The sequence below is a fragment of the Neolamprologus brichardi genome, chromosome 17, assembly GCF_056152115.1.
Source record: "Neolamprologus brichardi isolate AB-2024 chromosome 17, ASM5615211v1, whole genome shotgun sequence".
Classification (NCBI taxonomy): Eukaryota; Metazoa; Chordata; class Actinopteri; order Cichliformes; family Cichlidae; genus Neolamprologus; species Neolamprologus brichardi.
In genome coordinates, this window is record NC_142120.1 from 23409988 (window position 1) to 23434370 (window position 24383).

The 24383-nt window shown below is 40.8% G+C and overlaps 1 protein-coding gene and 1 pseudogene across 1 annotated transcript; both read left to right on the forward strand.

Annotated features, from left to right (window-relative positions):
* The first annotated feature begins 5853 nt into the window (after positions 1-5853).
* On the forward strand, positions 5854-24031 carry LOC102787799 (desmoglein-2.1-like). Its single transcript, XM_035906549.2, has 14 exons — positions 5854-6072; positions 9046-9171; positions 9416-9574; positions 9689-9830; positions 10215-10372; positions 12134-12268; positions 12377-12562; positions 13073-13506; positions 13615-13757; positions 14284-14505; positions 20672-20896; positions 21129-21259; positions 21377-21670; positions 21856-24031. The coding sequence occupies exons 1-14, from the start codon at positions 6028-6030 to the stop codon at positions 22912-22914; spliced, it is 3459 nt and encodes a 1152-aa protein (XP_035762442.2). The 5' UTR covers positions 5854-6027; the 3' UTR covers positions 22915-24031.
* LOC148097936 (uncharacterized) lies at positions 15798-17363 on the forward strand (annotated as a pseudogene).
* Positions 24032-24383: the final 352 nt, after the last annotated feature.

The window sequence follows — 24383 nt, forward strand, 5'->3', positions numbered from 1 at the left end:
TTATGACCAGTGTTGTAGAGCATATACTTTACAGGGAATCGTGCCACCTTTCTGCTGGATGTGGTGAAGGGGCTGCTGTCCTGCTGCTTTCCAGCATCATCCAGCTCACCACAGCTGGCCAGCTTGAGGATTAAATTTAAACTGAAATTTTTGATTCAGTGTAAACCGTTTAGTGGGTTAGAACACACTGATTATTTTACATTGTCTAAGTTCTCAGTCTAAGACTGAAAGAAATTCATTCTAAGGAGCCAGCTGATCACCCGGTGACAAGCACGTGGGTTGATTACCACAGGTATGCATGGGAAGAAGGTGGAGTATAAGTAAAGTGTGGTTAACTAATGTGCACACACACACACACACACACACAGGAGGACTGGTGGGCTATGACAGAACCCCCTTCTCCTAATGGGAACATGCTGGAAACCAACCATGTTTATCAATGTGGAGGCAGTGAAAGGCCCAGAGCATGGCCTTGTCCAGAGCAGCTGCCTGTGGACTCCAGGAATCTTCTTTTGTCCACAGTCCTCCTTACGATGTACACTGGGGGGCTACCAATGAGCAGGGCAGGTCAGGTGAGGTCAGATGGCGGCACAGGAGACTGGAAAGGGTGAGTTTTAACTGAGATACATGAAAAACACTTTGAATGCACATCTTGCATGACAGATTCAGCTGCACAGGGTCAGGGTTGATCAGAGCCTCTATTTTAAAAGGTCTAATTGTCATGGTCCTGGGTCATTTTGACCCAGTGTTCTCAGTTTTCCTGTGGTTTTGTATTTTGTTCCTTATGTTCATTGGATTGTTTGGTTTGGTATTTGGATTCCCCCTGTGTCCATGCTTTTATTGTGGTGTTTGTTCTGGTACCGTGTTCCCGTCCTTTGTGTTCTGTGTTCTCCTCATCCCCTCGTATTCATCCTTGTTCTCTGCCTCTCTCTCTCTGCCTCTCTCTCTGTGCTCATCTCTGTGTACTGTTGTGTTTAAGGTCCACATCTTGGTGTCAGTATTTTCAGTTTCGTGTCCTCCCCGCTCGGTCATGAGTAATTGTCCTCAGCTGTGTTCCCCGTGTGTTCCCACTTCCCTCATTATCTTCTGTGTATTTATGTCAGCGTGTCCCTTTGTTCTGTGTTGCGTCGTCCCTCTAGGTTGTGTGCATTTCCCGTGTCTTCCCAGCGCCTCAGCTTTAGTTTCTCCCAGTATAGTTTTGTATGACTTCTTATGTTCCTGTTAATAAAGACCTGCCTTTGAGTTCATTCCCGTGTGTCTAGAGCCGTGCATTTGGGTCCTCTCTTGCCTTCACACAGCCGCCGCATGACACTAATAAGGTTAGGTGAGAGTTTGCATGATTCAGTGTGTAAGGGAACATACTTGATAGAGAGCCATACTTTGTGATCAGGTTAATAACGGGGTTCAGGAGTCCAACGATGGTCTGCACATTATATATTTTGCTCCTCGGTCTGAGCAGCCTGTGTCACCCTTAGAGTTGCTGACACCAGCTGAGATGGTGCTGAACTGACGACACAGAGCACTTACTTTCAATAGAAGAAAACAGGGGTGGCTAAGAGCCCCAGGATGATTTGAAGCATGAGTGTCCAGTGGGTGAAAGAGTTGTGAGAATACTCTGTCCACACTAGCTGAGAGATGCAGGTCTGATAGGACTTGTTGCTGCAAGAAAGCCATTACTAAGACATCAGAATAAGACAAAGAGGTTTGCCTGGGCGATGAAACACCGCCATGGACTGGAAGATGTTATTATGGACTGATGAAGCAAAATGTAAAACATGGAGGAGGAAGTGTGATGGTCTGGGCCTGTTTTGCTGGATCCAGGGTCGGTGACTTGTACAGAGTGATAGGCACCCTGAACCAGCTCCATGCAATATCTCTGGCATGTACCTAGTTGGTCAAGGGTTTATCCTACAGGAAGGTAATAACCCAGAACATAAGTCCAAGCTATGCCAGAACTACTTCAGGAAAAAAGAAAAAGGTAAGCTTGAAAACAAAGAGTGGCCAGCACAGTCTCCAGACTTAAACCTCATCAAACTATGTTAACATTTTGTTTTTGTGGCCCGCAGTAAAAGTGTTTGCTGCCTGGGTGTGGTGCTCTTTGTTCGTTTGGGTCTCCTGAGTGACCAGAGAGACACTCTGAGCCAGAGAGACTAAAGTCCATGGCACCATGGAAAAAAGTGAAATTGAAATTGTAACAGGTTGATATAAAACTGTGAAAACTTAAGATCTTTGTCTTCTTTCTCATTATTAACCTAGCAAGGGCGAGTGGGGGATTTCTTTTTTTATTGGAGATTATGTATCGGAATTTCAGGAGCGGGACCACGTCTCCAAACACGCTCCCTCCAGTTCAGTTCAGTTCAGTTTCAGTTCAGTTTTCAGTTTTATTTGTCATATGCAAGTTAGCACAGGGTCAACATTGCAATGAAATGTGTTTGACGAGAAGCAGTCACTCAGCAGCATGATACAGTAGGAGAAAATATAATAAAATAAAATAAAATAAAATAAAATATAAAAATAGTAAGGAGCAAAATATTAGAGAGACATGGTAAAAGAGAAAAGATGACTAAATATATATGTATCTATAAATATAAATATATGTACACTAGTGATTAAATAAGAAAATCTTGAAAAGAAATATGACGGGAGGGCAGATGGGATATTGCACAGGAATGAGCAGCAGAAAATTACAGTATTGCACTTTTAAATATAAATATCAATAACAATAAAGTGAAGTGACCAGTGCAGATTAAACAGAGTACTTGTGAAGCTGCAGGGTAGCTTCTGAGTGCTGTGTTGTGTGTGTTTAAGTGTTGTGGTTGAGGTGTCGTATGGCTTGGTGGTAAAAACTGTTTTTAAGTCTTGTAGTCCAAGCAGACAGACTCCTGTAACGTCTGCCAGATGGTAACAAGGAGAACAGCTGATGTGCTGGGTGGCTGTGGTCCTTGATGATGCTGTGTGCTTTACGGAGGCATCGCTGGAGGTAAATGTCCTGAATGGCAGGAAGTCTTGTGCCAGTGATGTCCTCTGCTGCCTTCACCACCCACTGTAGTGATTTACGGCTGCTGGCAGAGCAGCTTCCGTACCAAACTGTGATGCTGCTCGTCAGCAAGCTCTCAATTGCACACCTGTAAAAATTTGAGGTGATGTTGGCGTTCATGCTAAACTTCCTCAGCCTCCTCAGGAAGTAAAGCCGCTGGCGAGCTTTCCTGATAGCAGTGTCTGTGTGAAGGGTCCAGGAGAAGTCCTCGGTGATGTTGACTCCAAGGAACTTGAAGCTGCTGACCCTTTCGACCTTGACACCGTTGATGTGGATGGGCTGGTGTTCTCTGACTGGTCGTTTCCGGTAGTCCACTATCATCTCTCTAGTTTTGCTGATGTTGAGAGTCAGGTTATTTTCCAGGCACCACTCGTACAGTGCCATCACCTCCTCTCTATAGGCCGTCTCATCGTTGCCTGTGATGAGGCCTATGATGGTTGTGTCATCAGCAAACTTGATGATGATGTTGGACTCGTGTTTAGCAACACAGTCGTGTGTGAACAGGGAATATAGGAGGGGGCTAAGCACACAACCCTGTGGCGTACCTGTGTTTAAGATGAGTGGTGAGGAGGTGTGCTTACCAACTCTCACCACCTGGGGCCTGTTTGTGAGGAAGTTTAGAATCCATCTGCAGATTGGTGTTCCCAGCCCAAGGTCGACGAGCTTCGTGGCAAGTTTCGAGGGGATGATGGTGTTAAACGCCGAGCTGTAGTCGATGAAGAGCATCCTTGCATATGTATTCCCTTTCTCCAGGTGAGTGAGGGTGGTGTGCATTGCCAGGGCGATGGCATCCTCTGTGGCTCTGTTTGTCCGATAGGCAAACTGAAGAGGGTCCAGTGTGTCAGGGAGGGAGGAGCAGATGTGACCTTTGACCAGCCGCTCCAGGCACTTCATGATGACCGATGTCAGTGCAACAGGACGGTAGTCATTCAGACAGGAGACCACTGCTTTTTTGGGAACGGGAATGATGGTGGATGCTTTGAGGGACGTGGGGACCACTGACTGTCTCAGGGAGAGGTTGAAGATGTTGGTGAACACCTCTGCCAGCTCGTCTGCACACACTCTGAGTAGCCGGCCTGGGATGCCGTCTGGTCCTGGAGCTTTGTGAGGATTTACCTTTTTAAAGGTCCATCTCACAGCTTCTGTTCTCAGAGTTAAAGTTGCAGCCTCACTGTCCTCCTGAGGGTAGAGGATCTGCTCTCTGTTGTCTGCGTCAAAACGAGCATAGAAGTTGTTGAGCTCATCTGCCAGAGATGCAGTGGGCTGAACAATGACTGTGTTGACCTTCTTGTAGTCAGTGATGCAGCGCAGTCCATTCCACAGTCGCCTGGTGTCAAAGCTGTGGTAGCTGGACTCCATTTTGTCCCTGTAGTCCTTTCTGGCCTTTTTTATGGACTTTCGGAGGTCATACCGGGCTGCTTTATAAGCATCAGCATCCCCGGAGTTAAAGGCAGAGGTCCGCACTTTTAGCTTGGCGCGAACGTCTTTATTTACTCAGGGTTTCTGATTTGGATATATGCGGACAGTGGTTTTTGTGATGATATCATCCATGCACTTTCCAATATATCCAATGACAGAGTCTGTGAGTTCATTGATGTTGCCATCAGCTGCATCCACAAATATCTGCCAGTCAGTTGTCTCAAAGTGACGGAAGTGACGGGTGAAGGGAGTATCTGCCATTAAACAAGAAGACAGCCGCATGTAACTACGACAGTGTTTGCTAGTTCACCTTGCGTGATGGCGCAGTCGGGGACGCTGGTCTCCAGCCATGTCTCTGTGAAGGCCAGAACGCAGCAGTTCCTGATGTCTTGTGATGTCTTGTTCCTGTCGAGTCTGTCTCGAGTCCAAGTCATGTGACTCGAGACCACACCTCTAGATACTAAATATTAAATGTTATTGTGCAGAACGCAAGATCGACAACGCACAATGTGCTTTGAGGTAGCAGCCAAGAAAGGTGTAGTTTGTGTCTGTGAACACCTGTGTGGAACAGAACGCTTGTATTCAAAAGGTTTCTCCATTTAACGATCTGCTAGGTGTGGGAAGCCATAGCCCTGTCCCCCAGGGCATGAAGCAGGTATGAAGGAGATCCAGACATGAGATGTTTATCTTAAAACTGTTGAACAATATTTTTTTAAAAGATTGGACACTGATTGTATGAAAAATTTAGTATTTGTGACTATTCATGTTTATTAAGAAATCTTTCTTTCTGATATGTCTGGAGATTTGCACCTGACTGAAAAACTTTAGCAAAAAAAAATCTTAGCCTATCCTATCTCAAAAGGATAGGCTTCAGGATGCCTGGTTGCATAGTCACTAATGACTAAAAGAAACTTGAAACGAGGGTACTCAGTGGCAGCTGGTGAGTCTTGATGGAAGACGGGTGTGGCTGGCTTCAGCGTGGGAAATACCTTTTGGCCTGATGATGCCCATAAACTGGCACGCATGAATGAACACACGCACGCACGCACGCACGCACACACATAAAGGAGGAAACAGGGGAGCCAACAGAAAACACAAAAACAAACAAGAAAAGGACGGGATGTGTTATCCATCCGCCTGGTGAGGTCAGTGCAGGACTAAATAATTTCACTATAACCGAATGGTGCGCTTTATATTTAAATAATTTCACATGTTTAAATTATCTTTAAAATTGTAAGGTATCCTGTGTTGCTATGCGTTTTTTATGTTTATGAGTTTATAAGAACAATTGGGTGTGGCTTACTTTGCACTTGGCAGGTTACACGCATGCGCTCAGTGAATGCCACACCTGCACAAAAGTATTACAGCCAGGGTGTTGCCTTTGTTGCTTGTGTGTAACGCCCACGTGTCTTTTGTATCGCAGTAAAAGTTGTTGGCGTTGGTGTGATGTTTTTTCTTTTCCAAGTCTTAAGTAGAAGCCAGTGAAATTTATAGTCGTTTGACAGCTTTTATCCAGACAGTAAGAAACTCTCCATGCCGCTGGGAGACTCCCCTGAGACGTTTCTTCAGTCATGATTCGGATTTGTTGGCCCGTGTTTGTGTTGCTACTTTTTGTGGTGAGTCCAGAAAGACTTTTGTGTCGATTAGAAAAGACTTTCATATGGAAAGTAGGTTTTTTTTTTTCTATAAAGCTTAATTCATAATGTGATTCTTTTGTTGCTTTTATTATTTCGGTTTTTCGTCTTTTTAAAACATAAATCAATCAAAATGTATAATAGATTAAAGACAACAAATCATAGCCAAGCATTTTTAAATCTAATCACAATTATGAATAGTAAAATGAGCATTATCGTGATTTCAGTAGGCAATATGAAGCAAAACCGGTGCTAAAAAGCGATCGTCTGCCAAAACGTGATGTCGTGTCAAGGTAGTTATCCCGGAGATAATTTGTAATAAATAAAATCAAATATGTGTTATAAATAATATCAAGCTGAACCTGCCGCAATTTTCTCCCCCTGTTCAAATCATTGACAAACATGGTTTGAGAATCTGGTATATTGAGCGTTAGTTTAGAAAAGTCGACTTCCAGCAGACATGATTATGCGCTTATCAGGCAAAACGTCCTCAATTTGCTGAAATAATCCCCTCCGGCACAACGTGACAACAGTAAATGTATACTTTTCTGTTGTAACCCAAACAAATGAACGGCAATGTAATGATATTCATCTTTAACTTTTTTTTACTAAAGTAAAATATCAGCCACGACTGTTGGTTGGAATTGAGGCGGAGTCGACTGGATCCGCTGTCCTTGCCCAGCACGCGCTCCAGAAGGGGAAACAGATTGTGTCGGGGGCAGCTTCACTGGCAAGACCCCGGTGTTTGCCATAAAATGATTGCTCACATTTAAACTGTTAGAAATGACTTGCTTGATCTATAATCTGTCAAAAAATAGATCAAACATATCTCTCCTGAAAGATATCAAGTAATTTTGAGGTAGAGGGAGCATCCCTATCATAAAGTAGAAGCTCTAATCAATTTTTGGAAAGTGACTGTTACTTATCCTGTTATTTATCCCGGCAAAAAGTGCCATTGACATTAAAAATGTCTTTTTCAGGAGAGAGCTGGCTAGCAGAAGTTGTAACAAATAGAGCAGAACTGTGATGTGATAGGTTACCAAGGAGGACTGGATTGATTATAATATGGTTAAAATGATGCAGTCATAAAGATACTTAAAAAAGGAATAGTTCTTCTATTTTATATCTAACCCAGGGGTCTCAAAATCACGGCCGGGGACCACTTACAACTGTGTCACCCCTACTGTATATTGCTGTGAAAAAATATAATGCGACTTGGCCCTTTAAGTGTTTTTTCTTTGGGAGGATTTGCTGAGTGCAATGTTAAAATAAGTTATGTAAAAAGCAAAAAGTATATATTTTATATGAAGGCAATATGAGCAGAGAGTACAAACATCTTGAAGGATCGGGTGTGTTAGTTCAGTGACAGTTATTTGTAAAGAAAACAATTTTCACTAACAGTCAAAACCTAATGTGTACACTTATGTCTGCATTTGTATTTTGTTAAATACGAACAAAATTATAGCAGAAGTGCTGGACCGTGTCTAGGCATAAAGAGAGTATCAGTTTGTGTATTTGGTAATTTACTGAAAGGCTTCAGTTAAGAGTGAGGGGGGGGGAGAATGCACTCATGTTTGCAGTTTTTTCTTGTTATACAATATTTAAAGTTTAAAAAAAACAAAACACTGCATTTTTAGACATATTTGTGGGTGTATTCTTGGGATTTTTTTCTTACTATTTGAACACGTAAGCAGCCCTCCAATGAGAAGACTGTACAAGCAGTGGCCCACAGCTCATTTAAGTTTGAGACCCCTGAATGTAACCCATTCATAAATCGTGTTCACTAAGGTCTATTTAACAGTATAAGTAAGCATTGTAGACCACAAAACACACACAGAAAACTCTGAAATCACTTTTTTTCAGTCGCTTTTTGGCACAACACTGGCTTACACTCTAGTTCAGCCTCTGCATTAACTAGGCCAGCTTGGACACGCCTGAGCTCCCCCCCCCCTTTGTACTATTTTACCTTTTTACCGAACTAAAGTTGTTTGGTGTTGCTTGAATCAAGATGTAATTCGGATGGAATAGCTATTGGCATTCAGACCACAAACTCAAAAGTAAAAAACTCTCAGGAAAAACTATGTTGTTCATAACTGAATGTTGTTATTATCTATAACTGTTGATTCTTCACTTTACATTCTGAAAAACCTTTAGGTCACTATAATAAATACATTTAGTTTCATAGTTATAAAAGTGTGGGAAATAAGGTTCTGACCTCAGAGAGATTTCCTCAAATGAATAGAGAGTTGTTTTTAAATGTTTTGAATGAGTTATTTGACGGCAGTAAAAGTATACAACCACTCCTTGCTTTTCTTGTCATTGTTACCTTACATGGTTCAACTGAACCTTTCCAGTAGCGGCAAGAGGTGTGTCAGCATTTGTGTTTACTGGGAAAGCTAGCAGCTTTATAGCCCCTGCAAGGCGCGTGTTTTTACATGCACGGTTTAATAGCATCTTGATTTATGATTAGCTCACAATGTAACCTGCAGAGTTTGTTGGCTGGCTGAGACGCCACACATGCATGCATACACACACACATATTTACATGCATACATACATGTATACGTGTGTGTGTGTGTGTGTGTGTGTGTGTGTGTGTGTGTGTGTGTGTGTGTGTGTGTGTGTGTGGCGAGCATGTATGTGTGACAACTCAGCCAAAGCAAGAATTTTTGAAAGTAAAGACCTGAAACTTTCCTGCTGTGAGTGAATTATTCACCAAGTCATATTTTACCTGCTAAAGACAGGAAGATTGACAAACAATTGCAGACTGTTGCTTTTAAGGTTTTTCAAACTGATATATAACAAAAACCTGATCTTTAAACATCTCTCTAGGTTTTAAATTACAGACATTAATTCCAAGAAATGCTTGACAAGGATTAAAAATGGGTGTTCTTGTTTTCTTTAAATGGCTGGTGATTTCTCCAAACATGTTTAAGCGTATGTGTTGTATTTCAGGTCCAGGCAGTTGTGACGAAAGCCAAATCCAGAGACAGTCTAATAAGAAGGAAAAGAGCCTGGCTTCCCCCACCAGTGAACTTGGAGGAAAATGTGGACCACACAAATAAGATTTCCGTTGCCAGGGTGAGTCATTGATTTAGTTTTTTATTCCTTTTTATTTTGATGATCTTTTAATTTTTTATTTTAATTAAATTGATTAAAATAAATTTTATTATGGTTAGAAAATCATGATATACAATATATTAAGGTTTTTAGCATTAACATACTAAGATATGAGGAATCTGTGTTGTCTTTGTTGTCGTTATTGTCCTATGATTATGACATATTTGTGAATTATGCTATGCTTAGCTTTTCATCTCATTTTCAGATTCATTCAGATTTAGATGATGGTAAAGGAAATCTCAAATACTCCCTGAAAGGCCGTGGCGCAAACCAAGATCCCTTCCATGTGTTTGTAGTTGACGAAAGAACTGGATTGATTCGTGTGACCCAATTACTTGACAGAGAGTTCATCAGTTTGTACAATGTGAGTGAGACAAAAACGGTTATTTTCCATCATGACTTCAGTGCATTCCGTATCAACAGTTTACATAAATATTTGTAACGTCTTAATTAAACCTAACAAGGTTTCCTATTTTAGCTTTCTGGTGTTGCTAGGTACACTAATGGCATTCTGGCAGAGGAAAACATAGACGTACGATTCAACATTACTGATCAGAATGACAATGCACCAGTGTTTCAAGACGTCTATACTGGGCGTGTGGATGAGCTTACACCGCGAGGTTAGTGCTTCGTTTTTATGAAAATTCCTCACTAATCACTATCTGGCATGCGATGACTCCCTATTCCCATATGACTAATATTTAATTAATAAATGAAAACAAAGTTTTTGTTTTTGTTACATTGCTTACAGGTTGAACTTACTTAAATGTAATGTTATACTCAATGTATTATGGAACAGGGTGTTTTTTTTTTAATGTACATCAGCTGTGAGATGGGTTGTGTTGAAGGTATTAGGCGATACTAGAATGCTTGATGTTGTCTGTGTAGATTCTCCATCATCCAGGTCGTAGTAGTCTCAACTTTTGAAGATGCCACAGAGAGGTTTTGTTTGTTTGTTTTTGTTTTTTGAGAAATTAAAATGTCATTCCTTGATATGCTTACAGGGACTTTTGTTATGAAAGTCGCGGCAACGGATGCCGATCAACCAGACCATGAAAATTCCCAGGTTTTTCATACCATCATAGACCAGAAACCACCTCATGACATGTTTTACATGAACAGTGATGGGTCCATCTTCATCAAAAACAAATTAGACAGAGAGGTATGAACTAAACCCCACACCAGTTTCAGAGCTATGTAGTTACTTTTTTATTTGAATTTTGATATTTGGTGATAATAATAATCATAATCATAATAAAATCAAATGTTAGAATAATTATTCTAGCATCTGAATTTTAAAGTCCAATGAAAATCTAGTTTAAGACATTTTTTCAGACAGTAAAGTTCAGTAAATACATAATGTTTATTAGAGTAATGAGCAGTCATGTTAATTAACTGATATTTCTATTATTTGCCAAAAATAATTATCATCTTGGTTATTAACCATTTTATTGCAGCTCAAGTAATTTGTTTTTTGTTGTTGTTGTTAAATTCCACACTCTGGAATTCTGTTTTTATACATATGGCTTTCCCTGATCTCAACAAACAACTTGGTTATCTATATATTCAGTAAACTGCATAGAACAGCATTTTTACAGAACACCTGACCGTGAGTACGGAGAAAATATGAGAAAGTTTGCAAACATTAAACTTTTTAAACAGTTAAAACATGATATGTAATATATTTGGTGCTTAATGAAAACTCTGGATTTCAAAGTGTGTGTGTGTGTGTGTGTGTGTGTGTGTGTGTGTGTGTGTTATTTTTATTTTACCCTAAAAAAAAGTTCAAAAGGACAGAGTTCAAAATATAATTAATGGGCCCATCAAAGATGTCTACTAAATATAAATTCTACTGAAAAAAACGTATCTAACCAAACAAAGTATACCCACCTTAACTCACAAGCTACGTCCACACTAACGCATTTTCATTTGAAAACGCATCGTTTTCTCTCCATTTTGGCCTCCCGTTCACACTGAGATGGCGTTTTCGCTGAAGGAAAACGCAGCGTTTTCAAAACGCTCTCAAAACTCAAAACGCTCTCAGTATGTACATGCTCCAGATAGCTTTTCTTCAAATTCTTTAATTCTCACTCACTTTTGCAACTTTGTGCTTTTGTGTTACTCGCAGCCACAACTCCACCTCATTGTTAGTCCATTTAAAAAACTCTGTGCTTTTCCTGAACATTTTGCTGCGACGTTTCAAAGAGATGGAAAGTAAATAAACGGCATACAGAAATGAGGCAGGCCGAATCTTCTTGCTTTTCACGCATGCGCAATACTGGAACATAAGCGCTTTCAGCCGTTTCAATGTGGACGCACAACTCTGTGAAAACGACTGAAAACGCTAGTGTGGATGCGGAGGGTTTTCAGACAAAAATGCCATTTTCAAATCTATCCGGGCTAGTGTGGACGTAGCACAAACTGACCTAAACACAAAGACGCAGCAGGGTTACCTTTATAGTGGTTTGGCCATAAGATTTACATACAACAGGGGGAAACAGAACAAACACCAATAACTTAAACTGACTTATACTTGTAAATGGGAAGTTTTAGAACAAAGTGACTAATGAAACTTCAATCTGTGTAGAAGCTGGGGAGAAAAAGTCATGAAACTTTGTTCTGGTCTCTTTGTGACCAGAACAAAGAGACTTGGAGATAGAGAAACAGTCTTTTTAGTACGACCTCCTATGATCCTTCTCTAATCCTGCACTGGAGAACATGAGGCAAAGGCAAATTCATGGACTATACTAGTCACCAAATTTATATCAGTGGACAGTTTTTTTTTTTCCTTTGATCACTGAAAGTGTTCCTGGTTAGCTATTTTGCCTACCTACCTAATGGATAGCTAACCAGAAATATTGCTACAGTAAAGTGTGATGCAGTCTCTCTAAGAAATTAGTAACTTATTGGTCTGTGATTTCAGAAATGTGATCAGTATATCCTGACAGTAAAAGGTCAGGACCTAAATGGTAAACCAGAGGGGAACACTGGAACTGCCACTGTTACTATAGCTGTTGGTGATGTGAATGACAACCTACCAACTCTGGAAAAGGAACAGGTAGTTTTCTTTCTTGCTCTCTTTTAAATCAACTGTGTAGTTATTTACAAATGTATACAACATATTGCTGAAATAACCCCTATGATTTTTTATATTCTCCACCTATAGTATGAAGGTAGCATTGAGGAGAACACAGAAGGTGTGGAGGTGATGAGAATCAAAGCACAGGACCTGGACCTGCAAGGCACTGACAACTGGGAAGCTGTATTTGATATTGTCAAGGGCAACGAGGCTGGGTATTTCAGCATTAAAACAGATCCCAACACCAACGAGGGAATCCTAATGCTTGATAAGGTACTGCAGTTTGAAATGAAACATGTTATTATTATTATTATTATTATTATTAATCCTAGTCTTTAATACAGCATAAAAACAATGCAAATAGAAATCTTGATATCTCAGAGCATATGCATTTTAAACACCAAATCTGGCGGAATAGTCCAGTGTCCATTTGATCAAATTGTCCGGCAAACTGTACTGTCCAGAAAAACAAATACATGTTTTATATTGTGAAATAGTTTAATTTTTTCAGTTAGTTAAGTATTGCATGCCCATGAGATCATCATCTCTTATCTGACTGTTCTTGGGTCTGCCTAAAGTTTTGTCCATATAATTATGAATAGAATTTCTGTATATCTTTGACATTTTCTTTAATCTCATGTACTAATTGGCAGTAGGTTTGTGAATTATTAATGATTAATTGTTTTCATTTAACTCAGGAAGACCATTAATAAATGCAAACATCTGTCATTATTATGATGAATTGTAACAGATAATCTTTGTTTCTGTCTGTCATCTGTGTAGGCTGTGGATTATGAAGATGTAAAAAACATTGAACTTGGACTATCAGTGAGGAACAAGGCTCAGCCATATGGATCTGGAACAAGTGCTGGAATAAATATTGGAGGAGGAGGGGGAGGAGCAGGGGGAGGAGCAGGGGGAGGAGCAGGGGGAGGGGGAGGAGCAGGGGGAGGAGGAGGGGGTGGAGGAGGGGGTGGAGGAGGAGGAGGAGGAGCAGGGGGTGCAACTGGAGCTGCTGGGATTTCTGGTGGGACAACCTTTAAAACCTATCCTATCAAAATCAATGTGAAGAACCAGCCTGAGGGGGCAAAGTTTGATCCCAAAGTTAAAGCCATTCATGTCTCAGAGGGAGGAAGCACCTCCTTCAACATTAAAGATGTTATTGCCAGCTACCCTGCAATAGATGGAGACACTAGGAAACCCGCTGAAAATGTCAGGTCAGTGCATATACAAATAAGTGCACATTAAAACCACTAAAACTAAACTACAGTGTCACTTTCACCTTTCATTCACCGTAATAACAATATAGCTTATTTCTGCTGTAGGTATATTAAGGGATTCGACCCTAACAACTGGCTAACTATTGACCCAGTCACAGCTGAGATCAAACTGAACAAGATGCCTGACAGGGAATCTCCACACTTGGTCAATGGGACATATTTTGCCAAGATACTCTGCATTTCAGAAGGTATGCTGCTTTACTGTATAAAGGCCGACACTTCAAAAATTTTTTACGTAAGGGGAGTACCCTTGAAAAGTAGCTTTGGAATTGCAACCCCTGGGAATTTCTCACTTATTAGTCAAGCCAACTTCCTTTACTGTGAAATTCAAAAACATAAATGTAACACAACCGGTGATAGTTTTTACTAAACATAATATTGTAAACAAATTGCCTGATATTTTGTAGACAAAAAAATTATTATTTACTGTCAGGGTATTGATGCATGATTAAAAACCTAATGCAACATAACTACAAGTGCATCACATTGCTGGCTAAATACACCTGTACAGTCTGTATAATGCCGTCTTGTCATGAGTAAAAACAAAATGTCTATTCAGCAGTAAGATTCATGTAAATAAACAAAATCAATATTAGTTTTACTTTTTGTCCAAACATAGTAATAGCAAAGCAAATAGTTCTCTGACAAAATGGACATAATCAAAGGAAAAATGTTAAATTCTTGCTTTTTATTTCTTTTTTTTAAATTTACCAGACACACCTGATAAAACAGCCACTGGCACCATAGCCATCCAAGTGGAGGATTTTAATGACCACTGCCCCATCTTGACAAGTAACATGGAGACTATGTGCACAACAGTGGATGCTGTTATAGTGAACGCTAACGATGAGGATGCATTTCCCAATGGACCTCCTTTTGTGTTTGAGATCCTCCCAGAAGGCACTAAGGGAAAATGGCAAGTGGAGCATCTTAATGGTGAGTAGAAAACATCACCACAATATCATGTGTGGTACATTCAGAGACTGAACCACCAACTGGCCAAAGAAGATGAGTGTGTACTTGCTCTCCTCCCTGTGTTAACTTCTTCTTGTCCAAATTTATCTGACTTTTTACAGTTAAGAAATAGACTCCAAGGAAGGATGGCTCAAATGTGATTGGTTGCTTTCAAAACAGTACCACAACAAACCTATTTGGGGGGGGTTTTTAAAAAAAAATTGAAATAAACAAAATTAACTTTAATTGCAGATACGGTGCTTTATTTAAGTGATTTAGCAAGGGAAAAGTAAATGGCTCAATCAGGTAATAATCACATAATTAAATCAATTTAAATTTTAGAAAAAAGTAAAAATCTTAAATAATCAAATCTAAATTGTTGCTGTATCAGTTTTAGTGGACTAAAGAGAAGACATTCTGGCTATAGAGGATCTTCTGCTCGCTATGACAAAACTACAAAGAAATAACGGCTAATGGTTACCTGCAAAGAGTTTTATACATCCTCTTCCCTCCACCTTTCCATCTTTACATGGCCAATATTTGCATCCAGTCACTTGGTGTGACATCCAAGCATCGTCTCACCTTCTCCCTGTGACCTCTCACATAAAAGTTTTGATCACTTTCTAGCAAAAGCTACTTTATTACAGTTATCACATTAATTCACTATATTTCACTTCAATTTGCATGATTCCTTTTTACTTCTGTATATGTATATACATATATACACAGTCCAGATCAAAGGTTTAAGACCACTTGAAAAATGGCAAAAAATCATATTTTGCATGGTTGGATCTTAACAAGGTAAAATGTAGAGCTTTCAACATGCAACAAGAAGAAATGGGAGTGAGACAAAACATTTTTTGAGCATGCAATTTATTGAAAAACAACACTTAAACTGAAGTTTAGGACCACATACCTTTAAAAGGCCAAATCTGTGCAGAAATGTGGATTCATTGTCATTTTCTGTCAGGTGGTCACACTGTCATGACCTTCTGATGGCAAAGGCAAAAATAACCTTCCTATTTGAACGTGGTCGGGTTGTTGAACTGCACAAGTAGGGTCTCTCGCAGCACACCATCACTGCTGAGGTGGGGCACAATAAGACAGTCATTTGGAATTTCTTAAATGATCCTAAGGATTATGGAACAAAAAAGTCAAGTGGAAGACCCCATTGTTACTGGCATGACAAGCAGATGCCACCTGAGATGTTCTCTACGCGCCACAGTGGAGGGGACGTCATAATGGTCTCGGGTGCTTTTTCGTTCGGTGAAACAATGGCGCTTCAGGAGGTGGAGGGGCGTCAAACGGCCGCTGGCTATGTCCAGATGTTGCAGAGACCATCACTCATGATTGAGAGCCCTCGACTATGTTTTTCAACAGGACAATGCTGCAGTACGCAATGACCGCAGGACAAGGGACTTCTTCAAGGAGAATAACATCACTCTTTTGAACCATCCTGCATGTTCCCCTAATCTAAATCCAATTAAAAATTTGGGGGGATGGATGGCAAAGGAATTTTTTTTAAATGGACAACAGTTCCAGACAGTAGATGCCCTTTGTGCAGCCGTCTTCACCACTTGGAGAAATCTTCCCACTTACCTCCTGGAAATGTTTGCCCCAACTAATTTGTGAAGTGATCAACAATACGGATCAACAACGGTGGAGCTACTCATTACTGAGTTCATGTTTGGAACTTTGATTGACCCCTCGCTGACAAGACTGGCTACAGATACCGACTACAGAATAAAGCAATTGTCAGCGACCTCATTTACATAGATGTAGCTGTACACCAAGAGCGAATGAGACATTGATTCACTGACCCACACCACCAGTTCGGACTGGAGAAATATAGTTGGATGATAACGAGGAGAGGGAAGGTAGTCAGAACTGAGGGGATCAAACTACCAGAAGGCAACATTGCAGACATTAAGGACAGCTACAAGCACCTTCAAATCTCACAGACAAATGGGAACCATGAAGAGGCCACTAAGAAAACTGCAACCACCAAGTACCTGCAGAGGGTCAGGCAAGTCCTGAGGAGTCAACTGAACAGTAAGAACAAGATCCAGGCTATCAACATCTTCGCCCTGCCTGTAATCAAGTACCTTGCTGGGACAATAAGCTGGCCACAGGAGGACATAGAAGTCACTGACGTCAAGAGCAGGAAGTTCCTGACCATGCACGGAGGGTTTCACCACAAGTCCAGCACCCTGAGACTGTGTGCTGCGCGGAAGAAAGGAACCTGGGGACTGGTGAGTGTCAGTACAACATTCCATATTGAGACAACATATATCCACCAGTACATCAGGAAGATGGTCATGATCGACCGCGTGATCAGTGAATAACTCCGGCAGCACAAACCCAAGAAGGAGGACTAACCATCATGGAAGGACAGGCCCCTGTACAGTATGTAGCACTGGCAGATATAGGAAGTGGCTGACATTCAGAAATCCTACCAGTGACTGGACAAAACTGGACTGAAAGACAGCATAGAGGCACTCATCATGGCAGCAGAAGAACAAGCTCTGAGCGCAAGATCCATAGAGGCTGGGGTCTATCACACCGGGTAAGACCCGACGTGTAGGATGTGTAAAGATGCCCCTGAGTCCAGCACATAACAGCCGGGTGCAAGATGCTAGCAGGCAGGGCATACACGGAACACTATAACCAAGTGACACAGTATACAGGAACATCTGTGCCGACTATGGCCTGAAAGTCCTGAGGTCAAAATGGGAGGTCGAGAATGACCGAGCTAAGATCCTGTGGGACTTCCAGATACAGACGGACAAAATGGTGATGGCTAAACAACCAGACATAGTAGTGGCGGGCAATCAGAAGAAGACGGCTGTAGTGATACATGTAGCAAATACCAAATGACAGGAGCATCAGGAAGAAGAAACACAAGAAGCTAGAGAAGTGCCAGTGGCTCAGGGAAGAGCACGGGACGATGTGGAGGGTGAAGGTAACAGTGGTCCCAGTGGTAATTGGAGTGCTCAGTGCAGCGACCCCCAAGCTAGGCGAGTGGCTCCAGCAGATCCCAGGAACAACATCTGAGATCTCTGTCCAGAAGAGCGCAGTCCTAGGAACAGCACAGAACCCTCAAGCTCCCAGGCCTCTGGTAGAGGACCCAAGCTAGGAGAATAAAGACTGCCTGCAGGGGCGAGCCGGGAATATTTTTTATATAATACACACTACGGAATTATGTAGCAAAGGAAAAATTGTTTTTAAAAAAAAAAAAAAAACACTAAAAATTTCTCTCAGTGAGCTTCATGATGTAGTCACCTGAAATGGCTTTTACTTCATAGGTGTGTCTTGTCTAGGGATGGGTATTGATAAGATTTTCACAATTCCGATTCCATTTTCGATTCTGTTTAACGATTAGATTCTTTATCGATTCTCTTATCGATTATTTTTTTTAAAAAAAAGGAGAACACTAAGGTCAATTAGCTTAGATCTTTGTTTTATATCTTCTCTTTGAACAAGATAGAAATTTAGGAGTAACATGGCCTTACAAACCCAACAGTGAGATCTTAACAGATCCAACCTACGGCTCTTCAATGGGGTGTCACAGGGTCCCCAGGAAAAAAAATTGTGAATGTAAAATAATAAAATAAATATTCTTCTGTAGCAATTACACAAGAATATCCAATAATGTCCCTGCCTACAATTAAACACATTCACTTACCGAAAATCGGGGGCATCTGCTGTGGCAAATGGGTGCAAGCCTTTTACCACAAACTTAGTCACTGCTCGGTGACATTCGTCTATCCTGGCCTGAAAGGAGACGCTACCGGTAGACTGCAGTGAGAACTGCCAGCATCTGAGCCAGACTCTGTCTGTCTCATCATGGTCACCTAAATGCACAGTAATGGCAGGTTTTGTAATAAGGCAGATCGCGCTAACATAATATGCACTGTTAGTTGATTATTTACCTGCCGTATTAACGGGAGAGGACGTGCAAACGTTACCGCTGCTGCTGGGTTGAGATTCACGAGTCCGGAGCGGAATTAAAAACATGACATTTATTTAAGGTTATCGCGCGTTTTGTGAGCAAATGCTTTTGCATATTCGTAGTGTTTCCTCCCTTAAATGAAATATCTACTTTGCAAGTATTGCAAGTTGCCCTGTTGTCATCCGTTCTCGTAAAGTATAACCAAACTTTTTAGCGTTTGAGCCGCCGTGTTTCCTGCCAGGTAAATGACGCTCCGCAACGTGGTGACGTCATTCGGGGCGACTGGAATCGATAAGGGAATCGTTTGCAAAAATGGCAAACGATTCCAAGGAATTGAAACAGTGGGAACCGGTTCTCAACAAGAACCGGTTTTCGATACCCATCCCTAGTCTTGTCAGGGTTTATTTGTGGAGTTTCTTTCCTTCTTGATGGGGTTGGGACCATCAGTTATGTTGTGCAGAAATCAGGTTTGTACACAGCTGACAGCCCTATTTGACAACTGTTAGAATTCCTATTATGGCAAGAACCAATCAGCTAAGAAAAGAGAAATGACAATCCATCATTACTTATGGACTAAAGGTTAGTCAGTTTGGAAAATTGCTAAAACTTTGAATGTATCCCAGTGTATCCCAAGTGCAGTGGCAAAAACCATCAAGCACTATGAAAAAAACTGTCTCACATGAGAAAAGGAAGCCCAAGAGTCACCTCTGCTGCTCAGGATAAATTAGTCTGAGTCACCAGCCTCAGAAATTGCAAGTTAACAACACCTCAGACTGGAGCACAGGTAAATGCCCCATAGAGTTCCAGCAGAGAGTCAGTCTCTACATCAACTATTCAGAGGAGACTGCATGAATCAGGCCTTTATGGTCAAATAGCTGCTAAGAAACCACCACTCATGAAAAGCAACAAGCAGACACACTGAACCAGTATGGAGTCAGTTGGACCATCATTTATTTTTCAAAAGAAAAATGACTCAAAACACACCTCCAGGCTGTATGAGAGCTATTTGACCAAGAAGGAGATTGATGAAGTGCCACACTAGATGGCCACAGTCACCTGACCTGAACCCAGTTAGATGTTTTGGAATGAAATGGACCAGAGAGTGAAGGCACATGGACCAACAAGTGTCTCTCTGGGGCACACCTTCAGTACTGTTGGAAAACTGTTTCAGGTGACTTCCTCATGAAGTTCATTGAGAGAATGTAAAGTGTGCAAAGTAAAGGGTGGCTATTTTAAAGAATCAAAAATATAAAACATGTTTTGAGTTGTTTCACTCTTTTTTTTGTTTACTACATGATTCCATATGTGTTCATTCATATTCATTTTGATACCTTCAGTGAGAATCTACAATGTAAATAGTCATGAAAATAAAGACTGCCACCCAGTCCTCCTCTACTACTTCTCCTGAATCCACTGCTTCACCTCTCACATGTTGGAGCTCCAAAAACCCTTCCCTGCCACCACAGCTGTATAAGCGCCACACCATGTACTATATAAGGTGCACCTGTGTACCTGGCTACATCATCAGCTATACCCCTACCAGCTTTATTAGACATGTTATTAGGCACAGTACAATTGTAGCCTAATATGCTGGCTACTTTGAGATTTTTTTTTAGCTAACTAAGCAGCAAACCCCAGATGAAGTACAGTACCTTTTTGTTAAAGCATATAGTTACGGCTGTATCAGGTGACCCTGAATCCTCCCTTAGTTTTGCTGCATTAGGCTTAGGCTGCTGGGGAATTCCCATAATGCATTGATTTCTTCTTCAGTCACCTTTGTCACTCATTATGTGTTAATAGGCCTCTCTGAATTGAATCATACTTGTTATTAATCTCTTTCTTTCTTTCACAGCATGTCTTTTTTTCTGTCTTCTTACCCTCACCCCAATTAGTCGCAGTAGATGGTCGCCGCTCCCTGAGCCTGGTTCCGCTGGAGGTTTCTTCCTGTTAAAAGGGAGTTTTTCCTTCCCACTCATGACAAAGCGCTTGCTCAGAGGGTCATATGATTGTTGGCATTTTCTCTGTTGTATTATTGTAGGATCTATCTTACAATATAAAGCAACTTGAGGCGACTGTTGGATAATTAAAATTGAATTTTATTAAGGCAGTAGCAACAATCCCACCACAATTTCTACAGAAATTATATAATCTAGTTCATGTTCATTTTGTTTCACATATTTTTCTGTTTTCTGACAGACACTGCAGCTATCTTGCGGTCTCAGGAGTCTCTTTGGCCTGGTATTTATGAGGTGGAATTTTTGGTGAAGGATCAGCAGGGGCACGCGTGTCAAGATCCACAGAAAGTCAAGGTTGAAGTTTGCACCTGTGAGGATGGAATCATGTGTGGTCGTGCAAGCAAAGGAGCGAAGTTGGGACCTGCAGGCATTGGGCTGTTACTCCTGGGCCTATTGCTCTTGTTGTGTAAGTGTTAATTCATCCTAATTGCCATAATGTATTGGTTTTGGTTTTGGATAATTAAGAGAAGAGGGAAATCACCTTAAAGTTTTTTAAATAAACAGCTGCTGCTGACAGATGTAAGACTATGATACATTTACTGTTACTTTATTGTGTATATAAATTATAGCTTCTTCCTTGAAGGATTACTGCACCCTCATACCTTACATTGAAGGTTAATTAAAACTTGGTTTTACAGTGATTCCTTTGTTGCTACTCTTCTGTCAATGTGGAGGTGCTGCAACCTTCCCAGACCTCTTTACTGAGATGCCATTTGATACAAAGTCACATCTCATCAACTACCACACTGAACGTCAGGGAGAGAACACGGTGAGAATTGTATTTTCTTCACTGCACTGAAGAATATTGGCTAATGTGGTGATGCCTACATGAAAGTTGTGTCAAAGTGACTTTTAACTAACATGTACATTTTTGGCGCAATTATAGGACGTGCCACTACTGAACTTGCCAACACAACTGGATGGAGATGTAGCCATGGCTCAAAAACCTGTAGCAATGGATGCGTTGGGCAGTTTTGATTTCGCACAATCTGTTGGATCCATTAATAGGCTGAACGGGGCTAACTACCAAGGTAGTTACAGAAAAGAAATTTGGGGCATGAACCAACAGGATCCAAGTGGTTTCTACTCTGAGACTGAGACAAGAGAATCGTTGGGAGGTGTAGGACTTTATGATGGGATGGCTCTGCCAGACCACTTTTTGAGGCAATATTACGATCAGGTAAGAAATCTCATGAGTTGGAAAGGTTCAGTAGCTAATGAAAAGCAAAGTAGAGATTTGAATTAATTATAGGGACATGTTTTGATTAGCCCTTAAGGCTGAAAACGTATTTAGTTTCCTTGCACATAACAAGAGTTGACATGAAAAATACTATCTGAATAATGGTGTCCTTTTTACTTCAACAGAAAGTCACTGATGGAAATGATAACCTTGGCGTGAAAGATGGTTTGTTGGTGTATGATTATGAGGGCCAAGGGTCCTCTGCTGGCTCAGTAGGCTGCTGTAGCCTTTTGGAGTCAGACAATGATCTTCAGTTTCTTGATAACCTTGGACCAAAGTTCAAGACTCTCGCGGAGGTGTGCAGAGGCGAGAAAATTTCTTATGATGACAAACAAGTGCCACCTCCTGTGTCTAATGTCAATAACAATCCTCCAACCTCAGTTTCAAGTTCGGTGAGTGTACAAAAACTGTCCCCTCCACCCAAACTGGAGCCAACCACGCCCAAAGTGGAGCAGAGTATGGTCATGAAGACAACCGAGCATTCTGAAATGGCAAAGGAAAGTACAACTGCAGTGAGGGAAGGGATGAATACAATGACAAGAGGGTTGGCAAATCAAGGCCAGATGGTCCTAATACAGCAACAGCAGCCTGTCTACTACACAACCACTCCTGTGTTGCAGCCAATGCATTACGTAGTCCAACCACAGGTTCAGAACACTATGATCCTGGCTGAAGCACCAACCACCAACCTTCAAGGCCTGATACTGGTTAACAACACGCAATCTGGACCTGCCCAAGGAGTATTTGTTCAGGGAAACACTCTCTTGTCCAGTGGACAAGCCCAGGAGCCCACCATGGTGCTGGTGAATAACAGTGGTGCCCAGCGGAGTCATGCAAACTTGATCCAAGCTACAAACTTGTCTGGCTCTCAGACCATGAAGGTTGTAGAGGGTAAGGTCCCTGCAGGGTCAATGAAAGTGCGAAAGGGGAACCAGGCTTCCTATGTTGAGGGAGGTCCTCTACAACCAGGAGACCTTCCTGGATCTCAAAAAATCCTAATGGTCAGAGAGAACTTTGTTCAAGACGCAAATGGTCTGCCAAAGAAGGCTGAGGTCTTTGGCTCTGAAAGAATTCTCTACAAGGACAGCCAATCCACTGGCTCTATGACCAGTAAGTTTGGGTCCTCTACTGCTACAGTATCCGCTGGCCCTGTATCCCACAAAGTACAGGAGAAATTCACTTAACTGAGAAAGGCAAAAGTGCAAACTTTTGGCAAAGATATGTTCCAGGTGTATTCTTATGACTTCACTATGTGCATATGAGGTTACTGGTGGGAGGTGTGCTGCTTAATTTTCTTGTATGCTACATGGAAACATGCAAAAGATCTCTGTAATGGTTTAAATGTTTAATAGTACAGATAGTAAATGAAATGTTCATTGCAAATTGTTTAATATAGTATTTAACCCATTACAATAAATACTAGTAAGGTAAATGTCTTTTCACTTTTCTTTTCACTTTATAAACCATTACTATTGCCTTGTGTCCTATCTTTTTTCTGGTCTCTTCTCTTTCCCCTCATTACCAACTGGTCTCAGCAAATGACTGCCCCAGTTTGAGCCTGGTTCTCCCAGAAGTTTCTTCCTGTTAAATGGGACGGGGGTGTTTTTTTTTCCTGTTGTTGAATGCACTTGCTTTAGGGGTCATGACTGCTGGTGTTTCTAGTGTAGGGGCTTTACCTTACAATATCAAGTGCCTTGAGACACTCGTTGTTGTGAATTGACTCTAAATAAATAAAATCGAATTAATGACTACAAATATATAACTTTGTTATAACCATTATTTTAACTTGTTTGTTTTCTTTCTATTATGGAAACTTTATGATGCATGTGTGTGTTAACTGGACTATCTGCTGTGGTATAGGGAAAATCCTATTTTGCTCTACCTCATACCAGCTTCAACTGGTTTGGCTTTACCTGTAGCTTTTGTTGTTGTCTTGAGTGGACTGATTTTGCACTGCTTGCTAGATGTGGAGGCACAGGGGAATTCATAAGATTTATATTCCTAAGATAGGAAGCAATTAGAAGTAAATGTTGGATAACATGGGGACCCTGTTTTGTGTTGCATGTTCACACACTTTCAACTCAGTCATTCATTGACATTTTTCAGTTGTTTGAATGTTGCATTAGGGTTTCATTAATTTCCTTTTGAATGTATAATTTTTAATGGTTAGAAATTGTAAAAACTAAGATTCATTTATTACCATATATTTGAACACTCATGTGGTGGCCTAATATCAATGGTAAAGCATGTATTGGGGAAAAACATTTATGCTTAAGATAATAAAATCTTTGGTATGGAGAACTTGAAGGTCTGCAAGTGTTTTATGTTCACTTTTCTCCGTGTGATAGAATGGTTTTATTCACGTTGAGCTCTAAAAGTAAATTAAGATTTAAATAAAAGTTAATTTGTCTGTAGAAAGTTCCGTTCCATGTTTTTCTACCATGAACTCAAATTTGGAATATAGTGAGTTCATTTTTGTTATTTAATTATTTAAAATCTATTTTTTAAATATTGGTAAATTGACTGGTTCATAGCACTTTTCATAACACTCAAAGAATATCATAGTGTGATGCTACGCTTTCTTTTGGTAAAATAAATTGAAAAGGCTTCATACAAGCACAAATAAATAAACACAATAATAACAGCTCATTTA